This window comes from Squalius cephalus, assembly GCF_949319135.1.
Source record: "Squalius cephalus genome assembly, chromosome: 20".
In the NCBI taxonomy this organism is placed as follows: domain Eukaryota; kingdom Metazoa; phylum Chordata; class Actinopteri; order Cypriniformes; family Leuciscidae; genus Squalius; species Squalius cephalus.
The window spans coordinates 20099334-20120043 of NC_137141.1; the positions used below are offsets into that span (position 1 = coordinate 20099334).

Sequence of the window (20710 nt, forward strand, 5' to 3'; positions counted from 1 at the left end):
GTGTGGCTCCTATTGTTTGCTTTAGGGCATCAGAAGCTTAAACACTTTGTTTTATTATGCACATTCTTCCTACAAGCACATTGTAAAGGAGCAGTAAAGGACACTGCTGGAGGAGAGGTACAGAGGTCAAGAGGAACCGCCATACGCCAAGTCACACACAAGAATTCCAGGATGGTGCTCCGGCAACGTCTGGCTGGGTGTAAAAGAGTGTGGTATGGTTGAACATACTTTATTGATAAATATGACCATGCAAGCTTCTTAAAGGGGGGCATCTTAGACCAGCATAAGATATTTTCTGGTCTAAACTGGTTTGTTGGTTTTATAGGGATTCTTGGTGATCTGGCTTGGGTGACCAGCTTTGGTGACAATCTTTGTGAGACCATCTAAAACCAGAAAAACAGGCTTTTTTTAAGTAAGTATATTAAGTTATTGATTGAGCTTATTGGATGCATTACAATATCTATTAAAGGGATAGTTCACCCAAAAATGTAAATCCTGTCATCATTTACGCACCCTCTAGTTGTTCCAAACCTGTATGAATTTTTCTTCAGCTAAACACAAAAGAAGATATTTTGTTTAACCAAAGAGAACCCCAATGATTTCCATAGTATGAGGGAAAAAATACTAGGAAGTAATTTTTTTTGGGTGATCTATCCCTTTAAACTACTATAACTATCCTATAACTACTAATATACCTACTACAATAACTACTAAAATCAAAATAAATTTCTATCAGTTTCCAGTTTTTTGTATTGGTTTGAATAATTGGCTCAAAAATTCGCGACACATCATCACAATCAGAGAGAAGCGTTCACGCGCCTCACGGCGAGCGCGTGGATCATCGAAACGCCAATTCGACTCTCATCCGCTCGACCTGAGGTGAGGAGTGATGAACAACAGGACCTTTCGAAGTATTAAAACAAAAACATGTCAGCAACACCCTGAGTGAGATTTTTCCAGCTCTACAGAGACGGGCTGTTTATCTGAAATGGGATTCCAAGGATGTTATTCCAGGAATAATGTGCTCGGGAGAGACTGTGTCTTGATTTCATAAAGAAACAGCTGAAGCAGTTGAACTGAGGTAGGTCTTTCAAATGATCTTGTCTCTCATATTGTTTTTCAAATGAAAATTTTAAGCGCGTCAATTGTGGGATACAGGATCAACTTTATAAGCAAACTAAATTTTAAATAGGCTAGCTATAGAAATCATTTTAATTACATTAATATCAATTGGTTTTATTAGTAGGCTAATTTCATTTATCTTGGTGTTTATCTTACACTTTATATTGTTTAGTTAATGTTTAATGTTAATTGAATGATTTAAGAATCATATGTGATACCCTGATGGTGTTTTATATTTGTGTATGACAGTCCCCCATCTATGTTTCCAGATTCAAGCGTCCTTATATTTTACAAAAAAAAAAAAAAAAAAGGGTTTCAGTATAAAGTACATGTAGCCTAAATTTTAACAATGTGAATTAAGATTATAGTTCATACTTTTTTACTCACACCCATATATACAGTAGGCCTATTTTACAATACGGTAATTTTTTTTAGTGTTATTAGTTTTGCCACTGCAAGCACCACTCACATTTTCTTCAGGAAATGTACATTCTAGTTCCTCTTATTATTAAGTTCTTATTCTTATTTATTATTTTCTATAAAAACCAATACTGGTGATCTGTCTCAAAGAAAGAAATGGCACTAGTTTTTTTTTCTTCTATGTGATCATATTTGGCCAAAAAGCATGCTTTTACTGCATTCCAGTAGTCTTTAATTATTATTATGATTAAAATTATGCATTCATATGTTCATATTTTTTACTCTATGAACAGCATTTATCCACTGGACAAGAATCCCAAAATTGGAAGAGGATGTCTGGGGTAGATAAAAACCTAAACTCAGAGAAAAGTTTCAGAGTGGTCGTCCGTCTGTGTGCCTGTGAGAACATACACTCACTCACGCATATATATCAGAGTTTATTATGCAGTTGGACATGCTGAAGTTTGCATGAAATTGTGTTTTGTTTACCTTTTCCCATTGTTCTGATCTTTATTTCTGCAAACATTCCGAAGCTATATATTTAACCCAATTTTTTTAATTCCTCAGTGAGCAGACCAGAACATTCTGTCTCTTTAGATGAACCCAGAGCGTCCATCAAAGTGACACATCTTAACAGAGTAGTTGTTGACACTGGAAGGGTGAGTGTTGAATTGGATGAGATCAAAGATGTCATTTAATTAGATTCATCATCCTCATTTTGCAAAAACAGAAAGAAATGATTCAAGTGAAACCAAAGTATGCATTAAAGTCAAGTTTACTGATTGTCTGTTTTCATTCTGCAGAGTCACAAGCCTCATATTATAGATCTTGATGCAGTTTTAAATGAGGAGGCGTCTCAGAGATATGTTTATGAGTCAACAACAAAGGTTCACAGAATGTTCTTCATAGCATCAGTTACAGTTGTAATCAAAATTATTCAACCCCCATCTAAAATCAGGTTTATTGCCCAAATTTACAGACTTTCAGCTGTTTACAATGAACAAATCACACAAAAGTAATTGAAATAGCTCAACACAACAAATGTTTCAAGTGGTTTCCCCAAATTCAACTGAAAATGCAACTTTTAATAACGACTTCAGTCTCAAAATGATTTAACCTCTTCATGGCAAACATCTTTAGTACTTAGTAGAACACCCTTTTGCTGTTATGACCTGCTGCGAACAAGATGTATAACCAGACACCAGCTTCTGGCAGCGTTTCTGAGGAATCTCAGCCCATTCCTCATGAGCAATGGCCTCCAATTTAGTAATATTCTTGGCTTTGCTTGATTCAACCGCCGCCTTCAAATCCCATCAGAGATTTTCTATGGGGTTCAAGTCCGGTGACTGTGATGGCCATTGTAGAATCTTCCTTGACTTCTTCTGCAACCAAGCCTTGGTGGAATTTAAAGGTATGCTTGGGATCATTGTTCTGTTGGAAGGTCCAATGACACCCAAGCTCCAGCTTCCTCCCTGATGGCATGACGTTTTCTCCTAGGATTTCCTGATACTTCAATGAATCCATCTTGCCTTCCACACGCTGCTGGTTTCCAATGACAGAGGATGCAAAGCAGCCACAGAGCATCACTGAGCACCACCATGCTTAACTGTAGGCAGAGAGTTCTTTTCAGCATATGCTTCATTCTTCTGCCTCCAGACAGACCGCTGATCCATAGGGACAAAAAGTTCCAGTTCTGTTTCATCGCTTCACAGAGCAGAATCCCCAAAATTCTGTGGCTTATTTATATGATTTTGAGCACTTTTCTTGTGCTTTTGGGTCAGTAGTGGTGTACGTCCTGGAGTTCTGGTATGCGTTTAGTAAGTGCCTTACTGTGCCTGTTGCCACCAAGTCTTGCTGCAGGTCTTTTGCAGTCACTCAAGGGTTTTTCTAAACCTGTCTTCTCAGAAATCTGGTTGCAGCCGTTGATAGCTTCCTTTTTCTAGTCTGTCCAGGAAGTGTTTTTTATTTGTGATATTAGTGTTCTAGCTCAAGCACACCTGGTGCAATTAATGAAGCCCTTGATTATAGTTGCATCAGGTGTGCTTGAGACAACACCTGTTTAGCAGATTTGTGCTTTTGTGAGGGATTCTATTCAGGGGGTTGAATAATTCTGAGACTGCAGAAGTCAATAAGAGTTGGATTTTCAGTTGAATTTGGGGAAACCACTTGAAACATTTGTTGTGTTGAGCTATTTCAATTACTTTTGTTTGATTTGTTCATTGCAAACAGCTGAAAGTCTGTAAAATTTGCCAATAAACCTTATTTGCAATGGGGGTTTAATCATTTTGAGTACAACTGTATGTTCATGTTTCACACTAGTCCTTAAAATATTTGCTAATCTCTTTCTTTCTGTCTGCCCCAGTCTCTGGTGGAGTATCTAATGCAGGGTTATAATGGCTGTGTAATTGTCTATGGCTCTCCGGGCAGCGGTAAGACTCACACCATGCAGGGATGCAGCGTTTTAGCCAAACACAGAGGCATCATCAGCCACGCTGCCGAGGACATCTTCACTTGTATCAAACCTTCAGGCTATTGGTTTTTGGAAAACACATTTTAACCAAGATTTCCTCCTTCTCTTTTTCAGATAAGAGAGACTTTTAGCACATATTGTTGAAACATTCCAACATTCCACTCCTCATTCATTGCACCACAACAATTCAATGTCTTTTATTCATGATCTCCAGACTACACATAATAAGACCTGAATAGCAGCATCCTTGAACAAGCCTTAATTTGAATAATCCAGCACACAAGGCATCTCACTGCAAAATCAGAGTGTCATTCTACCACATCTTCAATGAAAAGATTTATGACCTATTGGTAAGTAATTTATAGTGTAATTAAATAAATCACGTTATCTATGAATCAATCACAATTATTTTACATTAATGCATTTGGAAGATTTTATTCAGAGCAACTGATGTCATGACAACATTCCCATGGCCTTGCAATACTGTTTGAGTTACAGGAATGTCAAATCAATCAATCATTAAGCATAATTGTCCTGTATTAAATCTGTATTAATGTTACATGTATATACACACTACTGTTTAAAATTGGTGCCAGTAAGATTTTTAAATATATATTTTTTTTTTTTTGAAGGAAGTCTCAATAAAAAAACTCTTTAAAATTTCAGCATTTCTCAATTAAAAAATACAATAAAAACAGTAATATTGCAAAAATTATTTCACTTTTAAAATGTAATTTTTTCCTGTGACGGCAATACTGTATTTTCAGCAGTCATTACTCCAGTCTTCAGCGTGACATGATCCTTTAGAAATCATTCTAATATGCTGATTTGGTGCTCAAGTAACATTTCTTATTATTATCATAATTTCTTTCATGATTCATTTGATAAATAGAAAGACAGAATTTATTCTAAACTGATTTTTTTTTGTAACAATTGTAATAGTTTTTACTGTCGCTTTTGATCAAATTGATCAATGCGACCTTGCTGAAAACATTTCTTTAAAAAAAAAAAGAATCGTACTGACCCCAAACTTTTGAATGGTGGTGTGTAGAATTTTGTAATACATTTTTAGGGTACCAATAAATTGCATAATTCTATTAAATCCCTGGCTTTGATAAACTAAAAGAGGAAATGAACACTTGATGTAACAACAGGTGTTCCGATGCTCCTGTGTCTCTCTTGCATCTGCTCAGGATCCGAAGGGGAGTGAGGTGATCTGGGTGCGGGACTGTGACGAGGTGGTGCACCTTGATGGGTTGACGGAGGTGGAAGTGAGCTCTGCCCAGGATCTGCTACAGGTGCATCGCCGTGGCTCCGCCCTCAGGCACACAGGTAACAGAGCCATAACTCAATCTGAGCCCAAATGTTTTGATAGAGCTCATGAGCAAACACTATTTAATCTTAAGCATGATGATCAAAGTGATCTCAACTTACTTTATTCAATCAATTCGATCAGACTCCTACATTCCTTTCTAAAATTCTGCAGGGATCTCAAAGGGAGATTTTCCAAGCCGATCCCACACGGTATTTAACATTGTGGTCATTAACACAACGGTCCAGTCCCCTGGTAGGTGTTTTTATGTTTTCTAAACATAAACGTCTTTCTAAAGTTTCCCTGAATTATGTTTTTGCACTTTTGCCATGTTTTTATTATCTTATTACATTTGTAAAATAAATTGTTCATAGATGTTTTAGGATAGTTACATTGACATTCTATTACATTTTGACTTGTTTTTAATGGGTAACTCAGTCCATTTGTCGGTCATTAATTCCCCTCAGTCGACCCCCTACGCATTAGTCAGCTCTAGGAACCTCTGCATCTGGTCTGATTGTTATTGTAGAGAGATATGAACATACCAGAGCCTCCCACAGGGTCTCCCAGTACCCCCTGAAATGGTGTGTTGCAAACTCACAGTGTTGCGGTGTAATTATTTTATAATACAAATCTGATTAACCACCTCCCTTGTGTGTATTTTTATTGAATGGTTGCAGAGGGAGTTTTGACAGCCAGCAAACTCACTCTGGTAAGATGATAGCATCGGAGACTCCTTTTAGCATAACTGAAATGTAAGGTATTCTCTGCATGAAATACACAATCTTGGCATTCTTGTGGTAAGTACCATATTTGTCTGTGAATTAATAAAGAATTATGAAACTCACATGATTGTTGCTCTTTGTTAGGTGGATCTGGCAAGCTCAGGAAAAGTAAGTTTATATGTTGTGTCTGATCAGCTATGATATTTTTAGTCAGAGATTGATTGACCATTATTGATTTGGCCTATTATAACATTTAAAACATTTTTTAAAGGTTTTTGTTATACGCCTAAAGAAAAAAATTGTAGGCCTATGTGATTACATCGATAAGCCATTAGGTGGTGTCTTTACGAACAAATCATTAAAGCCATGAATGAATGATTCTTTACAAACTTATTCATTCATCTGATTCGTTCAAACACGCTGATTCATTCAGGAATGGAAAAAATAAATGACTCACTGAATTCGGGAACCGCATATTTGCATATTACTTTAAAATAGTTCGAGTAATATACTAGTATCCGGTTCCGAATTCAGAAACTATCTTTACAAGTCTTTGGGCCCTATCAGACGTAAGTTTTTCTTGCTAGTTTCAGTCTTATGCAGTTATAATTTTCACGTCCTGCGCCATGTTGTTTAAATAGCAAATGCATTTGCTCCCATTTGTGCGCCCATGGGCTGCGGGTCTGAAAACGAGGTGTGTTCAGTCGCATTGTTGGAGCGTTGCTATTTTGAGGCAACTGAAATAGAGTTTTTTTTTTTTAAGCCTATAGGTGGGTACATAATGCGCGTACACTCTGCTTATTACACGCAGCAGCACACAAACATGCCAAATATTAAAAATAAAAGGATTACAATGTAAAAGATTAATATTGTGTACATAAAGGTATGGTGGAATCCGGCTTGTCCCGTAGATGGTCTGCTTGCGCGCTTTAACCTCGCGCACGAGCAGATCCGTTTCCTCTCTGGAGACGTTCAGTCTTTCAAATTCTGCCATGTAAATAGCGAATCCGCCAGACTCTGGTTGGTTTATTACACGTTACGCCCAAAACACACCCATTACTCATTAAGAGTAGGGACAACCCTTTTAAACCATGCGCCGAGCACGCCGACCATTTTCCCCGTCGTTAAACTAGCAAAAGTGGATTCGGACACGCCTTAAGTGCACTTGCGACATGCGCTTTAGACCATGCGCTTAGATCGTAAAAATAAGGCCATTTGAATCTGTGATTCAACTGATTATTGATTCAATCACTGATGAAACTCTAATGTGTTGATGTGATGCTTGGAGAGGCGCAACGGACATTACTCTAACTATTTTTGTTGTCTGAGCAAAACAAATTATCAATATTGTGTCTAAAATGTAATTTGCTAAAAAATAATTCCTTGCTTAATGAATTGTTGTAGAAAAGCAATCTCACAGTGATTACCTGCGACATGTGGTTGATTGCAAGAATGTCTTAAAAATACACAGGTTTAAGTGATAAATACTGTACGTCGGTTTCAGTTTTAATGTTCACTCTTTCTTTCTCTCTTACTGTCGCGTCAGTGTCGTAGTTCTGTGGCTCCTGACATGAAGAGAACTTTCAATTCCACAATTGAAAACCCGCAAGAGACCAAGATGCTGAAGCGCTCCCTCACCATATTCGGAAATGTTAGTACCTCAAACATGTCAGCAAAAAAGAGCATGTTCTATCTTATTATCACTGTTGTCCCGGTCAGACTAAGGGTATTTTTGAGAGCAGAGTTTGTTTTGAGTATCTCAAGACGTACCCCAGTGATTTTTTATCAGTCTAAGGGCCCTATCTTAATCATATCAATGTGCTGGCTGCATATGCAAGAAATTAGACACAGGAAATGATCTGTAAGGTTACATAGTTTCCATTTAGGGAAGGGTGATGTCATGTCACATCTAACTGAGAAAATGATTTCTGCAGAATATTGGCCTCTTCGTCTGATTATTTACATTTAGATAATGTTGAGGCCTCTTCTTCCCTGTTACAAAATTTCTCATAGTAAAAAAAATTCCAAAATATGAGAGTAAAAAAGAACAATCCTTCCTTTCTTTTTTAGGTGATTTTTGCCCTCAGCTCTGCAGGGTCCCAGCACATCCCATACAGAGAATCCAAACTAACCCGAGCACTTAGGGACTGGTGAGTATCATCAATAATCGCCATGATCATTTCTCCATTTTCTTCAACATTTGTGTAAAATCATCGACTGTTTCTGATTTGGATATTTATTTTGGTGTGTGGTTTAGTTTGGGAGGGAACTGTCGGACGTGTTTAGTGGTCACAGTGTCATCTCAATCATCTTCAATAACCGAAACTCTCAGCTCTCTTCAGTTTGCCTCCAGAGCCATGGCTGTTCCTTCTCGACCCATATACACATCTCAGTTACATTACACACCTGAACAGGTAAACCCATTCTTCCCATGAACATTTCAATTCTGAAAACACATACTTTCAGTATATACTGGACATCACACTTTGAACAAATGCACACAAATCTTTACAGATACATCACTCACATACATATTATTCACCTCTCAAAAAAACACCACAATAAACTTTTATCCTATAATAAATGTCAAATTTTGCTAATACTACCTAACAATTTATTCACTTTTAAATCTTATGCTAAATTTTTAAATAAATTATTTTTGTTATGACCATTTATACACTTAGACATGCACAATACTGGTGAAACCTTACACACAACACTCTTATCTTACTGTTTTCTAAATCAGCTAGTTGTAAATTAAGTAATCTTACAACAATATTCTAGCCATGTGCATATCTGAATGGGAAGAAGGACAGTAATCATCTGAACAGACAGCAGATTTTACCACCGGTCGGATCTGACAGAAGGGTGAGACTCAAGCTCGCACACATACACAGCACATACTCGCATAGACGTAATTTATAGCTTCACTTTAAACCCTGAATGTGTTTGTATGTCGAGTGCCCTTTTGCAGCTGAGTGAGTCGTAAAAATGAAAGGGGCAACTTTTATTGTGCTCATCAGTTTGACTCTTCATTTGAATAGTTTTGCCTCTTGTGGCCTGTTTCTAAAGTTACAGTATAGTAAGAGAGAACATCAGCAGGACACTATGAGTCAGAGGAGGACTGTGTTCATCCGAATATATAAAATACAATGTTTAATTGGGACACTCAGACCTTGTGTCCATTAGAAATGGGAGAAAGATGCCATAGAATTACCATGGAACAAACCTGGGGTCAAATAGGTCACATTCCTTTTTTAACAACTTGTAAAATCTTACAAAATCTTTTAAAGTTATAAAGCACAGCTATATTTTCCAGATTTGGAAAATAATGGCTCTTATGAACCAGTTCTTTATGAAGAGTCAGTCGACAAATTTAACGAAACAGCATCGAACTCGAATCAGTCAGTGAATTTGAATCCAGTCAGTGAATCGTTTAGTGCCATTATTTGAAGTCACAACTGACTCTCATTACTGTTACTGTGCTGTATATGGGCAGTTTTACATCAGTCAATTTACTGATCGATTATTAATAATGATAAATAATGGTATTCTTGAAAAAAACAAGTAATAAAAACTCAGTGAGTGTTTTAGCGCAATTTTCTCACCTCATGGGATCACAACACTAAGAGATAGTAAATCTTTTCCTGGATTTTTTTTGTGCGTTCCCGAGATTAGACCTTCCTTAACATAATGCCGAAAACCCGAAGTCTCTAGGTGGTCTGGTTGAGGAGTAGATAGAAGTGCAAGATTGGTGCGCACAGACGCACAGAACAGAAATCATGAGTTAACAAGTTAACGCTAAAAAAGTCTAATAGTTTACCAAAAAAGCTGTTGGTTTTTGTTTAACATACTAAAGTGTTTTATTTTAGGAGAATTGAAATTCGTGAATAGATATGATTAGATTAGAGCAAACAAGCAATCATTTTTAAACAGTATCTTGACAAGCATTATATGACAAATATTCTTATTTAAATGTCGGATGATAGACCTGTTCTTTATGTTTGATGTTTCATTCATCCCTGCTGTATTTTCAGTCGCAGACATGCTTGCTTCCCATCCTCTTAAGTTCAGTCAGTTCCTCTGAATCTAAACTCAGCTCAAGTCACTGTGGAGATGGGCTGGAGCTCAGAACTTTTCTCCCCCAGTTGGAGAAACCAGGCCAAACTGAACCATCTGGACGTTACCGCCGTGAATCCCGACGTGGAGATGAGAAAAACAGAGCTGATGGTAACAAGCTGCATTTTCAGCTTTATCCCATAAAATCAGGGAGTCACTTTAACATTAAACAAGAACTTTTAACTACTTTGCAGGTAGGATGACCCGCTCCCTGTCTCATTCCCTCTCTGGGGCAATACTCCATGATGCTGGAGGGAGAGAAAGAACTGGAAAAGGATTGGAGTTTTCATCTGCACAGCTCCGCGGTTCTGTAGAGCGGCTTTCCACGTCCTCTCTTGAACCTTTTTCAGCTCCTTCAGCTGCTGTGGAGTGTCCTAATTGTTCACGGGAACGAAATATCCGAGAGGAATACGACAAGATCATTCTTCAGGTTAAGAGAGACAAAGATTCTCTGAGTCAAAAAGTAGCAGAACTGGAGAATGAGTTGAAGATGAGAGCAACACAGGAGAGAGAAGATGGGATGAGTTGGGAAAAGAAAAGCGGAAATGAAGAATCTACCAGCTGCACATCTGCAGGTTCAGAGGTACCAACACATCACAGCATCTAATGTATTGAAAATGTGCTGGGTTATGTCACCGTTTGTCACTTTGTTCCTATAGAGGAACTCCTTTTCCTGTTCCACATCATACAACTCTGGGACCCTGCAACTCTTCAGTAATAACAGGGAAATTTCACAAATCTCAATACAAATTAGCTTAAATCAGTTTGTTAATGAGCACACTCTTATATTGAAAATGTTAAATATATTTTAAAATGATTATAATATTTACTTTTTAAATATTATTTTATATATTTTTATGCAAAAATATAAATGTTTTCACATCAATATTTGGGCAAGATAGGAATTTTGATCAAAAGTGCATTTGACAGTTTAAGATTGTCTGTGTCGTTTCCAACCTCAAGTACTGTCAGCTTAAAATGCAAATTGGGGTCTCAGACCATTGAGTGCTTTGATAAAAAACAAAGATGAGCGCTGAAATGTCTCAACCTGTTCTATAGGTGTGTTTACAATCAGAAGCTGAGTGTCTGAGAGCAGAGCTGAGCGCATGTCATGAGAGAGAGAGGATGCTGACAAACACGCTGCACTCTGAGAGAGAGAGACTGACCCAGGATGTCCAGGATATGCTCACACAGCTTAACAGCACCAGAGAGAGGAACAGCCAACTCGTGTCAGCACTTAACAACCAGCAGGTACATATACCAATACTGATTTTTTTGGAAAGTCTGTTTGATTATGAACATGTGAAACTACACCAGAAACCTATTTTTATTTAAGATTACATACATTTATTTTATTTACAACATTTATTTGTAGGTGATTGTAGTTTGATATTAGTGGTGTAATTGTGCTGTTTGTATGGTAGGAGAGCTTGATGGCAGAACTACAGACCAGCAGAGAGGAGCTTGTAAAATTTCGAGAGAGTGTGTCTCTTACCCTCAGCCAGCTCAAGACTGAAAAGGTTTCATCTCTCTATCCTGTTTCTATAGGCATAGGATATTTATATAGTAGCCTATTTTATGTGACAAAATACCACACATCAGCGATCTCTTGCTACGCCACCTACTGGACAATGAAAATGACAAGTGTTGCCCTTTATTGGTAGATTATATGAACTGCAGTTTAATTTCATTTTACAGACTGAACTGATGTCACACTTAGAGGAAACAAAGAATTCCTATGAAAAGGTAATCTAAGACATTATCAAAAGTTTGGGGTTGGTAAGATCTTTCTGAAAGAAGTGTCTTATGCTCAAGAAGGCTGAATTTATTTGATCAATAATACAGTAAAACTGTAATATTGTGACACACAATTGTCACACAAAGCTATCAATTACAATTAAAAATGACTGTTTTCTGTTTGAATATATTTTAAAATGTAATTTATTTCTGATGGCAAAGCTGAATTTGAGTAGTCATTACTCCAGTCTCATTACTCCATGTCACATGATCCTTCAGAAATCATTCTGATATGCTGATTTGGTGCTCAAGAAACATTTCTTATTATTATCAAACGATATTTTTGTGGAAACTGATACATTTTTCATTTATTTGACATGAATTTTTTCGTTTTACTGTCACGTTTGATCAATTTAATGCATCCTTGGCTTGCTGAATAGTATGTATTAATTCTACAAGAAATCATACTGACCCCAAACTTTTTATTTATATTTATTTATTTTTAATAAAGAAATAAAAGATGAGATTTTATCTGTATATGTACTGCTTCTACAGGTGTGCTTGGAAAATGCTGGTTTAAGGCAGAAACTAAAGTCATTTTTGAGGGAGATCAACGCAGCACCCTTTACGGGATCCAGCAGTCCCGACACAAACCCTTCACACACGCACACAGACACAACAAATACCGAGATGATTGTCGTATCACACCATGTGTCTCAGCAATATCCTGCAGGTGTCACAAAAGGCAAGATATCCATATAATCTCATTTTCATCATTTGAAGAAGAAAAAAAACAGTTATAACATCTATATTAGCCGTATTCATTATTCAGTAGTTAGGCTGTGTATTGTTGACGACATTTATTATTTTTGGTAAACAGGAAGTGAATGCTGCTTCAGTCAATGTGAAGGGTTTCAGCATCCTGAGGAGGGGTTTGTGTCAGAAAAATGTGAAACCACAAACAACAGCAGCTGTGAACCACCTCTGTATAAACCCCAAAGTCTCTACAAGCAGCTGTGAGCCTCTGTTGAACAAATCTTATGAATATGAGTTTATAGAACCTGAGACCTTACGTAGTGGGTTATGTGTGGTTTCTGCAGGAGGAGGGAACACAGTCTGTTACTGGACATGATGCTGGCTCTGTACAGGAGAGAGTGGTTTCAGCAGGATGCCATACCATATGTCAGACGTACGCTCAGGAAGTGTGGACTGAGGCCTGAGGATATAGACTAAAGACTGTGTACTTTTGTGTGAGTGAATGAGAGAGGTGACAGATGTCCTGTATGAATCACAGGTAAAGTCATAGTTCGACATGAAAATTCTCACCATTTACTTACCCTCAATTTGTTCCAAACCTGTATGGATTTCTTTCTTCTACTGAACACAAAAGAATATATTTTGAAGAAACAATTACACTGAATGGGTTAAAAAGTGCACAAAAGCACTGTAAAATTATCATAAAATTCATAAATTATCAAAAGTCATATAATAGCTTTGTGTGAGTAACAGACCAATATTTAAGTTGTTATTCACTGAAAAATAGTGGCATTTTCCAATTTACGAGTGAATTGTTGTTTTACCTCGGTTATCACAGCACCTGAAAATGACTGCCGTTTATCAGTAAATTGTCACACAAAGCTATCACATGACTTCAGAAGACTTAGAATATAGTGCATGAACCATATGGTCTACTTTTATGGCACTTGAATGATGCTTTTACTTTTTTTTTTTTAAGTTAAAAGCTTCAGTCCCTATTGCAATAGCATGCAAAAGAATGACCAGAAAAGTATGTTCATGTTCTACAGAAGAAAAAGTCATACAGGTTATACAGGAGCAATCACAGTGTGTCAATTATGGAAAAAAATCACTAATCTTTTTGTGAATCACTTTGAAACTTACATGATAGTATATTTAAATTAACTAAGGGTAGAATAATGCAAAAGCTGTTCCTTTTGAGCTAACAAAGTGATGAACTTGGCACCCAACATCATCATGTTTGTATCACAATTTCAGTTATTTAACACAACCAACTCTGTTACACAAAAGACATATAATAGAGACTATTGGTTTGTGAGTTTATTTATTGGCTACATGATTTTTACTCCACAGTAACAATGAAAAACCAAAACATATACCTCTTTCTATCACACTATATAGTTACAGAGTTTTACAACTGATGATAAGTTGTTTGTATTGTAGGCTATGGTTTAGTCTATGTCAGCATTTAGACACTGATGTAGTCACTCTTGCAGGTGTTCGGGGGTTCTTGGCCGTTGCAGAGGCTGGTTCTGCGCAGGGGATGAATGTAGGACCAGTCTCGGTCTCTCTCTCTATTGCTCTTTCTTTCCATTTCTTCCTCCACCTGCAGCACACCCTTGTTTTTCCATTTTCTGAGGTTGCTGCTGCAGCGTGATATACCTGTGTTCTGTGGCCTTGAAAATTCATCATCGTACTCATTCTCGGCCTCCTCTCCCTCATGCAGTGGGTCCTCCAGGATGCTAGGGGGCAGTGCTGAGTGTCTGTGATTCAGATTAACTGCCTCGTATATCTGGGGGTTTGGTGAGCTGGGCCTATATAGAGACCTTGGCACCGGTCTGGCTTTGAACGCCGTTCGTTCTGCTTTGGGAGGCAGGTTGTTGAACTCATCTGCTAGTTTTTTTTCTCTTTTCTTTTGCTCTCTTTCAATGAAGCTAAATGGTTGCTGCGGAAGTGGAGAGGCATGTCGTTGAGTGCCTTGTTGTTGGTGGTTTTCATGGTGACCGTGATCCGTTTGGTTGATTCGATTTTTTTGGCTCTGCAGCTTATTCGGTCGCTTATTGTTGATGTCATAGAAGAGCAAGTAAGTGGAAGCAGGGGCCGGCTTAGCGCGGAACTTCTTGCCACGTTCTTTCAGCTCGTCCAGCTCTTTCTTCAGTCTCTCATTTTCGAACTCAATCTCAGAGCGGGTTTTCACATTGCGGCGTTTGCGATCCTCCTCACGAAGCATCATGCGAAACGGTTTGGGAATGGTTACTTTAGAATTCTGTCTCAGGCTGTCCATTACCTGATTGGCTGCACTGTGAGATGAGTTCTGCTGGGAGTGACACAACTTCCTGTGCTCCTCTATTGAGTTCTGCCGCGCCTGCTGTGAAAAAAAAAAAACTAATTAAATGTTAGATTTTTGTACTTTGCTATTAGAAATGTTCTGTGCAACTGTTCGTACCAATCACAATTCAGATTTTTATGAGGTTTTGGTTTTTAAATTGGATGAAAAAAATTTAACCTCAATATTCCAAAATAATGTGTGATATAATTATGTGTAATGCATACATATCTAATAAAAACATTTGTTTTAGGGTTTTATGACACTTTAAGAATTATAATTTACAGCAGTGGTTCTCAAACAGAAAGGTGGGGCCCACTGAGGGGCCTCAGCAAACTTCCAGGGTCTGAATAAGTCTGAAAATTATTCAAATCTGGCTATGTTAATATAATTAAAATGCTAAAATAAAGATGTACAATATTAAACTGACATCATTTTTCTGATTTTATTTATTTCTGTTACAAAAGAGGTACATGTCAGCTTAGATTGGAGGGGCTTTTAAAATTGTCTTAGACAAGGGGATGGGGGGGGGGGGATATGTTGATAACCAATGTCTTTTTTTTTTTTTTTTTACAATTACTTTCTTATTTTTCAAATTGAATTACAAATTATATTCTCAGCATAACATTGAGTGATAAATTTTTTTTTAAATATTAACATGAATTTCAGAATGTCTCAGTATTTGGTTCGTCCCCCTTATACGTTAAAGGCACAATATGTAAGATATTTGGATTTAAAGTAGAACAATGTTTTGTATATTTTGTTGACTTGTGTACTTTATCCCAAATATTTTCAACAATGTTTAAATCCAGAGAAATCCATAATTTTAACCAGTGTAACGTCCCGTGTCATTGGCTCACCAGTCAATGTCGTCATATCTCCGTTACCCTCGATTTCTGGGTATGTGTTTTATTAGACAGGTGAGCAACTGTTTGGATACCTTTATAAACAGAAAACTAATTGTTATATACTAGCTCAGCACGGTTAGTCTTTTTGTTTGAATCTCTTGATTCTTGATTTACCGCGAGTGTATACCATGACACAACACTATTTTGTCAAGTAGCTAACATAGAAAAATCAGAAAGATCTTAATTTGTAGTAACAGTAATACAGCATTTACTCTCCCATTCAATATATTTTAAATTAATTAATTAATATTCTAAATTAATTTCATGCCATTTTGCAACACAAGGCATCCAACTTTTATTAATATGATATTCTAATATCAATCTAGCTTACCGCAACGTCGAACAAGTAGAGTGACATTATAACATAACTTTCAACACACTCAAATGTATTTTTAGTATGATTGCTTTGACTAAGTAAAACAGAGCTGCATTACCCCACAGTTTTAATTAGTCAAATAAAGTGACCTGTACGTGAAAAAGTGAAAAATAAACGTAACTATAATTGTAAAATAAACAAAGGAGCTGCAGCAGCCGACTGCGTAACGTTAATAAAACTTGAATACATTAGCTCATCCATGAGCATGATTTCTGCCTGAGTCCCGTCGGATTGCTTTTCATCGGCTGTGGAGGTGAAGACGACAACTCCCATGATTCCACGCTCATTCATGGCGTCATTAAGCTACGTCTTTGTTATTGTTTTTAATAAGCGACCTTTAGTGGCAAAACTTACAAACTGTGCCTTTAATGACAGCAGCAATTGAGCTGCATGAACTCCACGTGTTTGTGTAACATCTGACTTGATGTTCATGTTCTCCAGCATGATATGAGATGATCTAAAATGCGTTATGTGCCTCAGTGGAAACAAGATCATCTGTACAGCGTTCACACGTTTGTTAAAAAAAATTCAAATTTTATTAGTGACCTTTTCACGCTAGAGGTGTTTGGAAATCTCAACTCCACCAGAATAACCACAAAGCATAAGAAACCACTGACTCATTGGTATTTTCAGAGGAAACAGTTCTTCTTTAGAAAGAACACTTGATTAGGAAAGGCCATTAAATTTCGTTGAATAAATTTAGACTGGTGACTAAATTGTAGGTTGGTTTTTGTAATGCACTATATTTTATACCATTATGTCTAAATCTGCTTATTTGTGCACCATAACAACCTTAAGTAAACTACAGTAAAGAACATTTATTGAAAAAAGTCACTTGAAAAGTCACATGTTCAGTCTGATGGGCACTTTATAAACAACTATATGTTCTCAGAGAATTAAAAGGTTCTTGAATATGACGAACATATCATTGAATGAGATCATCTCAGCCTCCACACTGCTCTCATTTTCTGATTAATTCACTGACCTTTATCTTCAGAGAAGAATCACCATTCTTCAGACGTCCCACTGATACCTTGCTGCCAACCTTTATGGTACTACTGAAAGAGGTCAAAGGTCAGGGATCAAACATTGTGCGTGATCTCACTGTCTAGATACGATATTGTGAAGAAACCAAGTTACTTGGAATATTAATCATGCACTCTTTGGGAAAAAAAATGGTTCAGTGGAGTTCAGTATAGAACCCTAGTTGCTGTCATTTTGCCAAGTAAGACATGTTCCTGGATCAACATATTTTGTTGATCCTGGAACAACATTCCTATCGAAAACCATAGTCCTAAACCTAACCCTACCCATAACTTATCCCTAAAATCAGTAAATGATAGGTGAATAACAATGATGCAGAAGCCTGGTTGTAAGCCTAAACTTGACAAACTGTAAACTTGTCTTTTAATCTGATTAGTTGATTGGAATGTTATTCCAGGAACAACAAAGATGTTGGGAGAAACTGAGAAATGGTGAAAAATATCATCATAATTTAGTGTTTAATGTTTTTTTTTTCTTTTTTCGATTGATAAAGTATGTTTAATTTATACAATTTAATAAAATATAAAAATAAAACAAAAATAGTTAAAACTGAATCTATAAAATATCCCCATAATGGGAACCCCTAAAAGGTTCTATATATAGCGCCTGACAGAACTCTTTAAGGTTCAATGTAGAACCTTTACTTCTTTTACTTCCTTAAGTTCCTGAACTGTTTCAAGTACATTGTCACTCTTTTCATTTTCAGCCCCAAAAAGTCTGAAAGGTGCTCTATGTAGTTTTTACTGTAATAAAGCATAAAAATACCATAATATGTTTCCAGAATGTAAGAAACGTGCATACAGCCACTTTGAAATAATACGTTCCGTGTCTGAACATCATTTTTAGTTTTGATCTGTGTGATCCCGCACACTGCCAGTTTCCCCATGAGTATTGCGACACCTCGGGTTGCCAGTTGGCTGAAACCACAGTGATGGAAGCCAACGAACGAACTGGGTCAACAGATTTTCAGATCTTTCACAGATTCTACCTGATCTTTAAAAAAAAAAAAAAAAATCTAATTTTTAATGTTCAGCTTTGCTCATTACTCATTATTCAATAAAGAATTTGATTTATTTTTTTATTTTTTTTAAATCACAGACCTCTCTGTATCTTCTCCATTTTGTCTCCAGCAGGTAATGAGCTGTCTTTCTCTCTGACCAGGTTTGATCTGGCTCAGATAGAGTTTTTCCATCTCAGCCATGTTTCTCAGGTGTTCTGTCTTCAGCTCCTCTAGTTTGGTATAGTATTCCTGGTTGGAGAACACGGGTCTCTGCAGTTGATGGCTTGCACATGGCTTCCCATAGTCAGGATCAGAGAGAGAACTGAAGTCACACACCGCTATATTCTCACTGTCAGACTGCTGCTCATACTCCTGAGAGACCGAAAGAGAGCAAAACGTAAGTTACAGTGTTACAGTACAGTATGTAAACGTATCAAGTGGTTCTTCCATTACAGATTCTTACTTTCATAATACGTAATCTTCAAAATTCACCTTGAAATGCTTAATTACACAGTGAACTAGTCTTTTGCATTGTAGAAGTCAAATATCTACCTCTGTGTGGTGAACAATGTCATCCAGGGAGCATGAATAATCCTTCTCCTCTCCAAATAGAGCCTGAAGTTCACTCGGCTGCAGCCTCTCTGTGCGCAGTATTGGGGTCATGGTCCAGGTGCTTTATTCTTCTGAAGTACAGCACAGCTTGCAATTCTGCTCTCATATAGCTTCAGATAAGTATTTTTTTGCTTCCTTTCGCCTCTTGATTTTGCTCCTGCCACACTACAGTAGGTTATAGGATTTCTCACCCCACACGTTCACACTCAGATGTGCCAATCACAGTTTAACCCTGTGGATAAGCCTCAAAGGGTCACGATTTAGAGCCCGATGCCTGTTGACCATATGTCCTATATATTCTTCAATCCCTGATTTACACCTTCAGATGTGATTTGTGAACTGACCCATTCCAAACCTCAAATTAGATTTAGAGATTAACAACACTGTTAATTACAGAGTGAGTCCAGGATGTGAAAAGGTTTCAGCTAAAGGTGTTTTGAGAGATGTTATCAGTGAGGGTTTTGGGTTTAGTGGGAACCATATTTTTTTTCACTATTCTCCTATATCTGTATCCTGTTATTATTGTAAAAGTTCAATAAACAGATTAAAAAAAAACGTATTAAAAAAAACTCCTGAGAGGAAGTCCTTGGTGCTGGAGATTGATGAAAGCTACTGCTAAATCCATCTGTAGAGGTTCTGGTATTCTGTCACACTATAGTGTAGATTCTAAGCACAAGACAAAGGGAGAAATCCAAAGAAACCTTCATTTAAATCCACCAACAGAAATACAGGAATTTGCTGGAGAAAACAGTGCTACACAACAACTGAACAGCAAAAACATTACTAATACCAGAACAAAGGGAGAACCAAGACTGTGAGTATAAATAGGGTGAGCAATAAATGAGGAGCACCTGAACTGAATGAATGAGACAATGAGTAACCATGGTGACAAACAGGCAGGGAATGGAAGATAAACAGAAATAATTACAACTAACCATTAAACTTAGGCATTAACATAACAGAAAAGCAGATCAGATACAAACTCAAAATGTGAGACTGTCACAGTTTAGATAAAAAAATAATTAAAAAAAACATAATTGTGACTATTTTTTGCAGTCGGGACTTAATATTGTGCAAATTGCAAGTATATTCTCGTACTTAAGACTTTAATTTCTCATAACTGCAATTTAATATCTCATAATTGCATCTTTATTTCTCATAATTTGTATTTCATTATGACTTTGTATTTCACAATATAGCAACTTTGTTTTTCACAATTGTGACTGTGTCTTGAAATTTGTTTATTTTTTAAAGTTTAAAGTTTAAATTTTAAAGTTTATTTCTCGTAATTATGCAATTCTCAAGATTGTGATTTGATTTCTGAATTCATATAATGTGTTTGTTCGAGCTGTTCAAATCTGTGCATAGGTGTTCAGGGTTAATCAGTTTATCAAGAAGCTGTTTTCACACTCTTAGAGTTATCAGACATCTGACACTTCAGTCTGTCAATCCATCTGCTACCACAAGTAATTACAAACACATGCACTCAATTCTGACTCTCTGCGATTTACTGTGAAACATACTACATACTACAAGAATATCTAAGTTAGGTGTCTTTTCTCATTAACTCCCTCTAAACTGAGATTTCTATTTTCTAGAACTAGCTAGATTTCCAGATTGTCAGCAGCTCTTGAATGTTGGAAAAAAAAAAGTTCTTCTCGCAGTTGGCAAGACATTGTTGATGAATTGATGTATGAATGTGAGTAAGATCCAATATTTTGGATTGTCCACAAGGGGGCGTTATAAGTATTCATACTGATGTTGTGATTTTCCAGGTGAAATG

At 36.9% G+C, this 20710-nt stretch overlaps 2 protein-coding genes across 3 annotated transcripts; one reads left to right on the plus strand and one right to left on the minus strand.

Annotated features, from left to right (window-relative positions):
• The first annotated feature begins 1034 nt into the window (after positions 1 to 1034).
• LOC307148070 (uncharacterized protein) lies at positions 1035 to 13688 on the plus strand. The gene is made up of 22 exons (XM_079853263.1): positions 1035 to 1081; positions 1836 to 1941; positions 2110 to 2201; positions 2346 to 2429; positions 3905 to 4055; positions 4289 to 4362; positions 5206 to 5344; positions 5499 to 5579; positions 6005 to 6036; positions 6194 to 6217; positions 7596 to 7700; positions 8120 to 8199; positions 8307 to 8463; positions 8834 to 8917; positions 10087 to 10279; positions 10363 to 10751; positions 11228 to 11419; positions 11593 to 11688; positions 11867 to 11914; positions 12461 to 12650; positions 12786 to 12921; positions 13006 to 13688. Exons 2-22 carry the CDS (start codon positions 1875 to 1877, stop codon positions 13136 to 13138), a joined length of 2547 nt encoding a protein of 848 aa, XP_079709389.1. The 5' UTR covers positions 1035 to 1081; positions 1836 to 1874; the 3' UTR covers positions 13139 to 13688.
• Positions 13682 to 19235, minus strand: LOC307148071 (protein FAM161A). Of its 2 annotated transcripts, none has more exons than XM_079853264.1 (4): positions 18868 to 19235; positions 18416 to 18687; positions 17257 to 17329; positions 13682 to 15029 (listed from the first exon to the last, which is right to left on the minus strand). In XM_079853264.1, the coding sequence occupies exons 1-4, from the start codon at positions 18976 to 18978 to the stop codon at positions 14130 to 14132; spliced, it is 1356 nt and encodes a 451-aa protein (XP_079709390.1). In that variant the 5' UTR covers positions 18979 to 19235; the 3' UTR covers positions 13682 to 14129. The 2 variants fall into 2 exon arrangements, with proteins under 2 accessions (XP_079709390.1, XP_079709391.1); XM_079853265.1 differs by having other exon boundaries at positions 13971 to 15029; positions 17257 to 17326; positions 18868 to 19155.
• Between the last annotated feature and the right edge of the window lie 1475 nt (positions 19236 to 20710).

Bases quoted from the DNA above. Each gene is read 5' to 3' on its own strand.
- LOC307148070 (XM_079853263.1), top strand. From the start codon at position 1,875: ATGTCTGGGGTAGATAAAAACCTAAACTCAGAGAAAAGTTTCAGAGTG. The intron at 8,464-8,833 runs GTAAACCCATTC...ACAATATTCTAG, and splicing joins TACATTACACACCTGAACAG to CCATGTGCATATCTGAATGG. The intron at 11,420-11,592 runs GTACATATACCA...TTTGTATGGTAG, and splicing joins CAGCACTTAACAACCAGCAG to GAGAGCTTGATGGCAGAACT.
- LOC307148071 (XM_079853264.1), bottom strand. From the start codon at position 18,978: ATGACCCCAATACTGCGCACAGAGAGGCTGCAGCCGAGTGAACTTCAG. The intron at 17,330-18,415 runs GTCTGTGATTTA...GACCTCTTTCAG, and splicing joins AATGGAGAAGATACAGAGAG to TAGTACCATAAAGGTTGGCA. The intron at 15,030-17,256 runs GTCAGTGAATTA...TTTTTTTCACAG, and splicing joins ATTCTTCTCTGAAGATAAAG to CAGGCGCGGCAGAACTCAAT.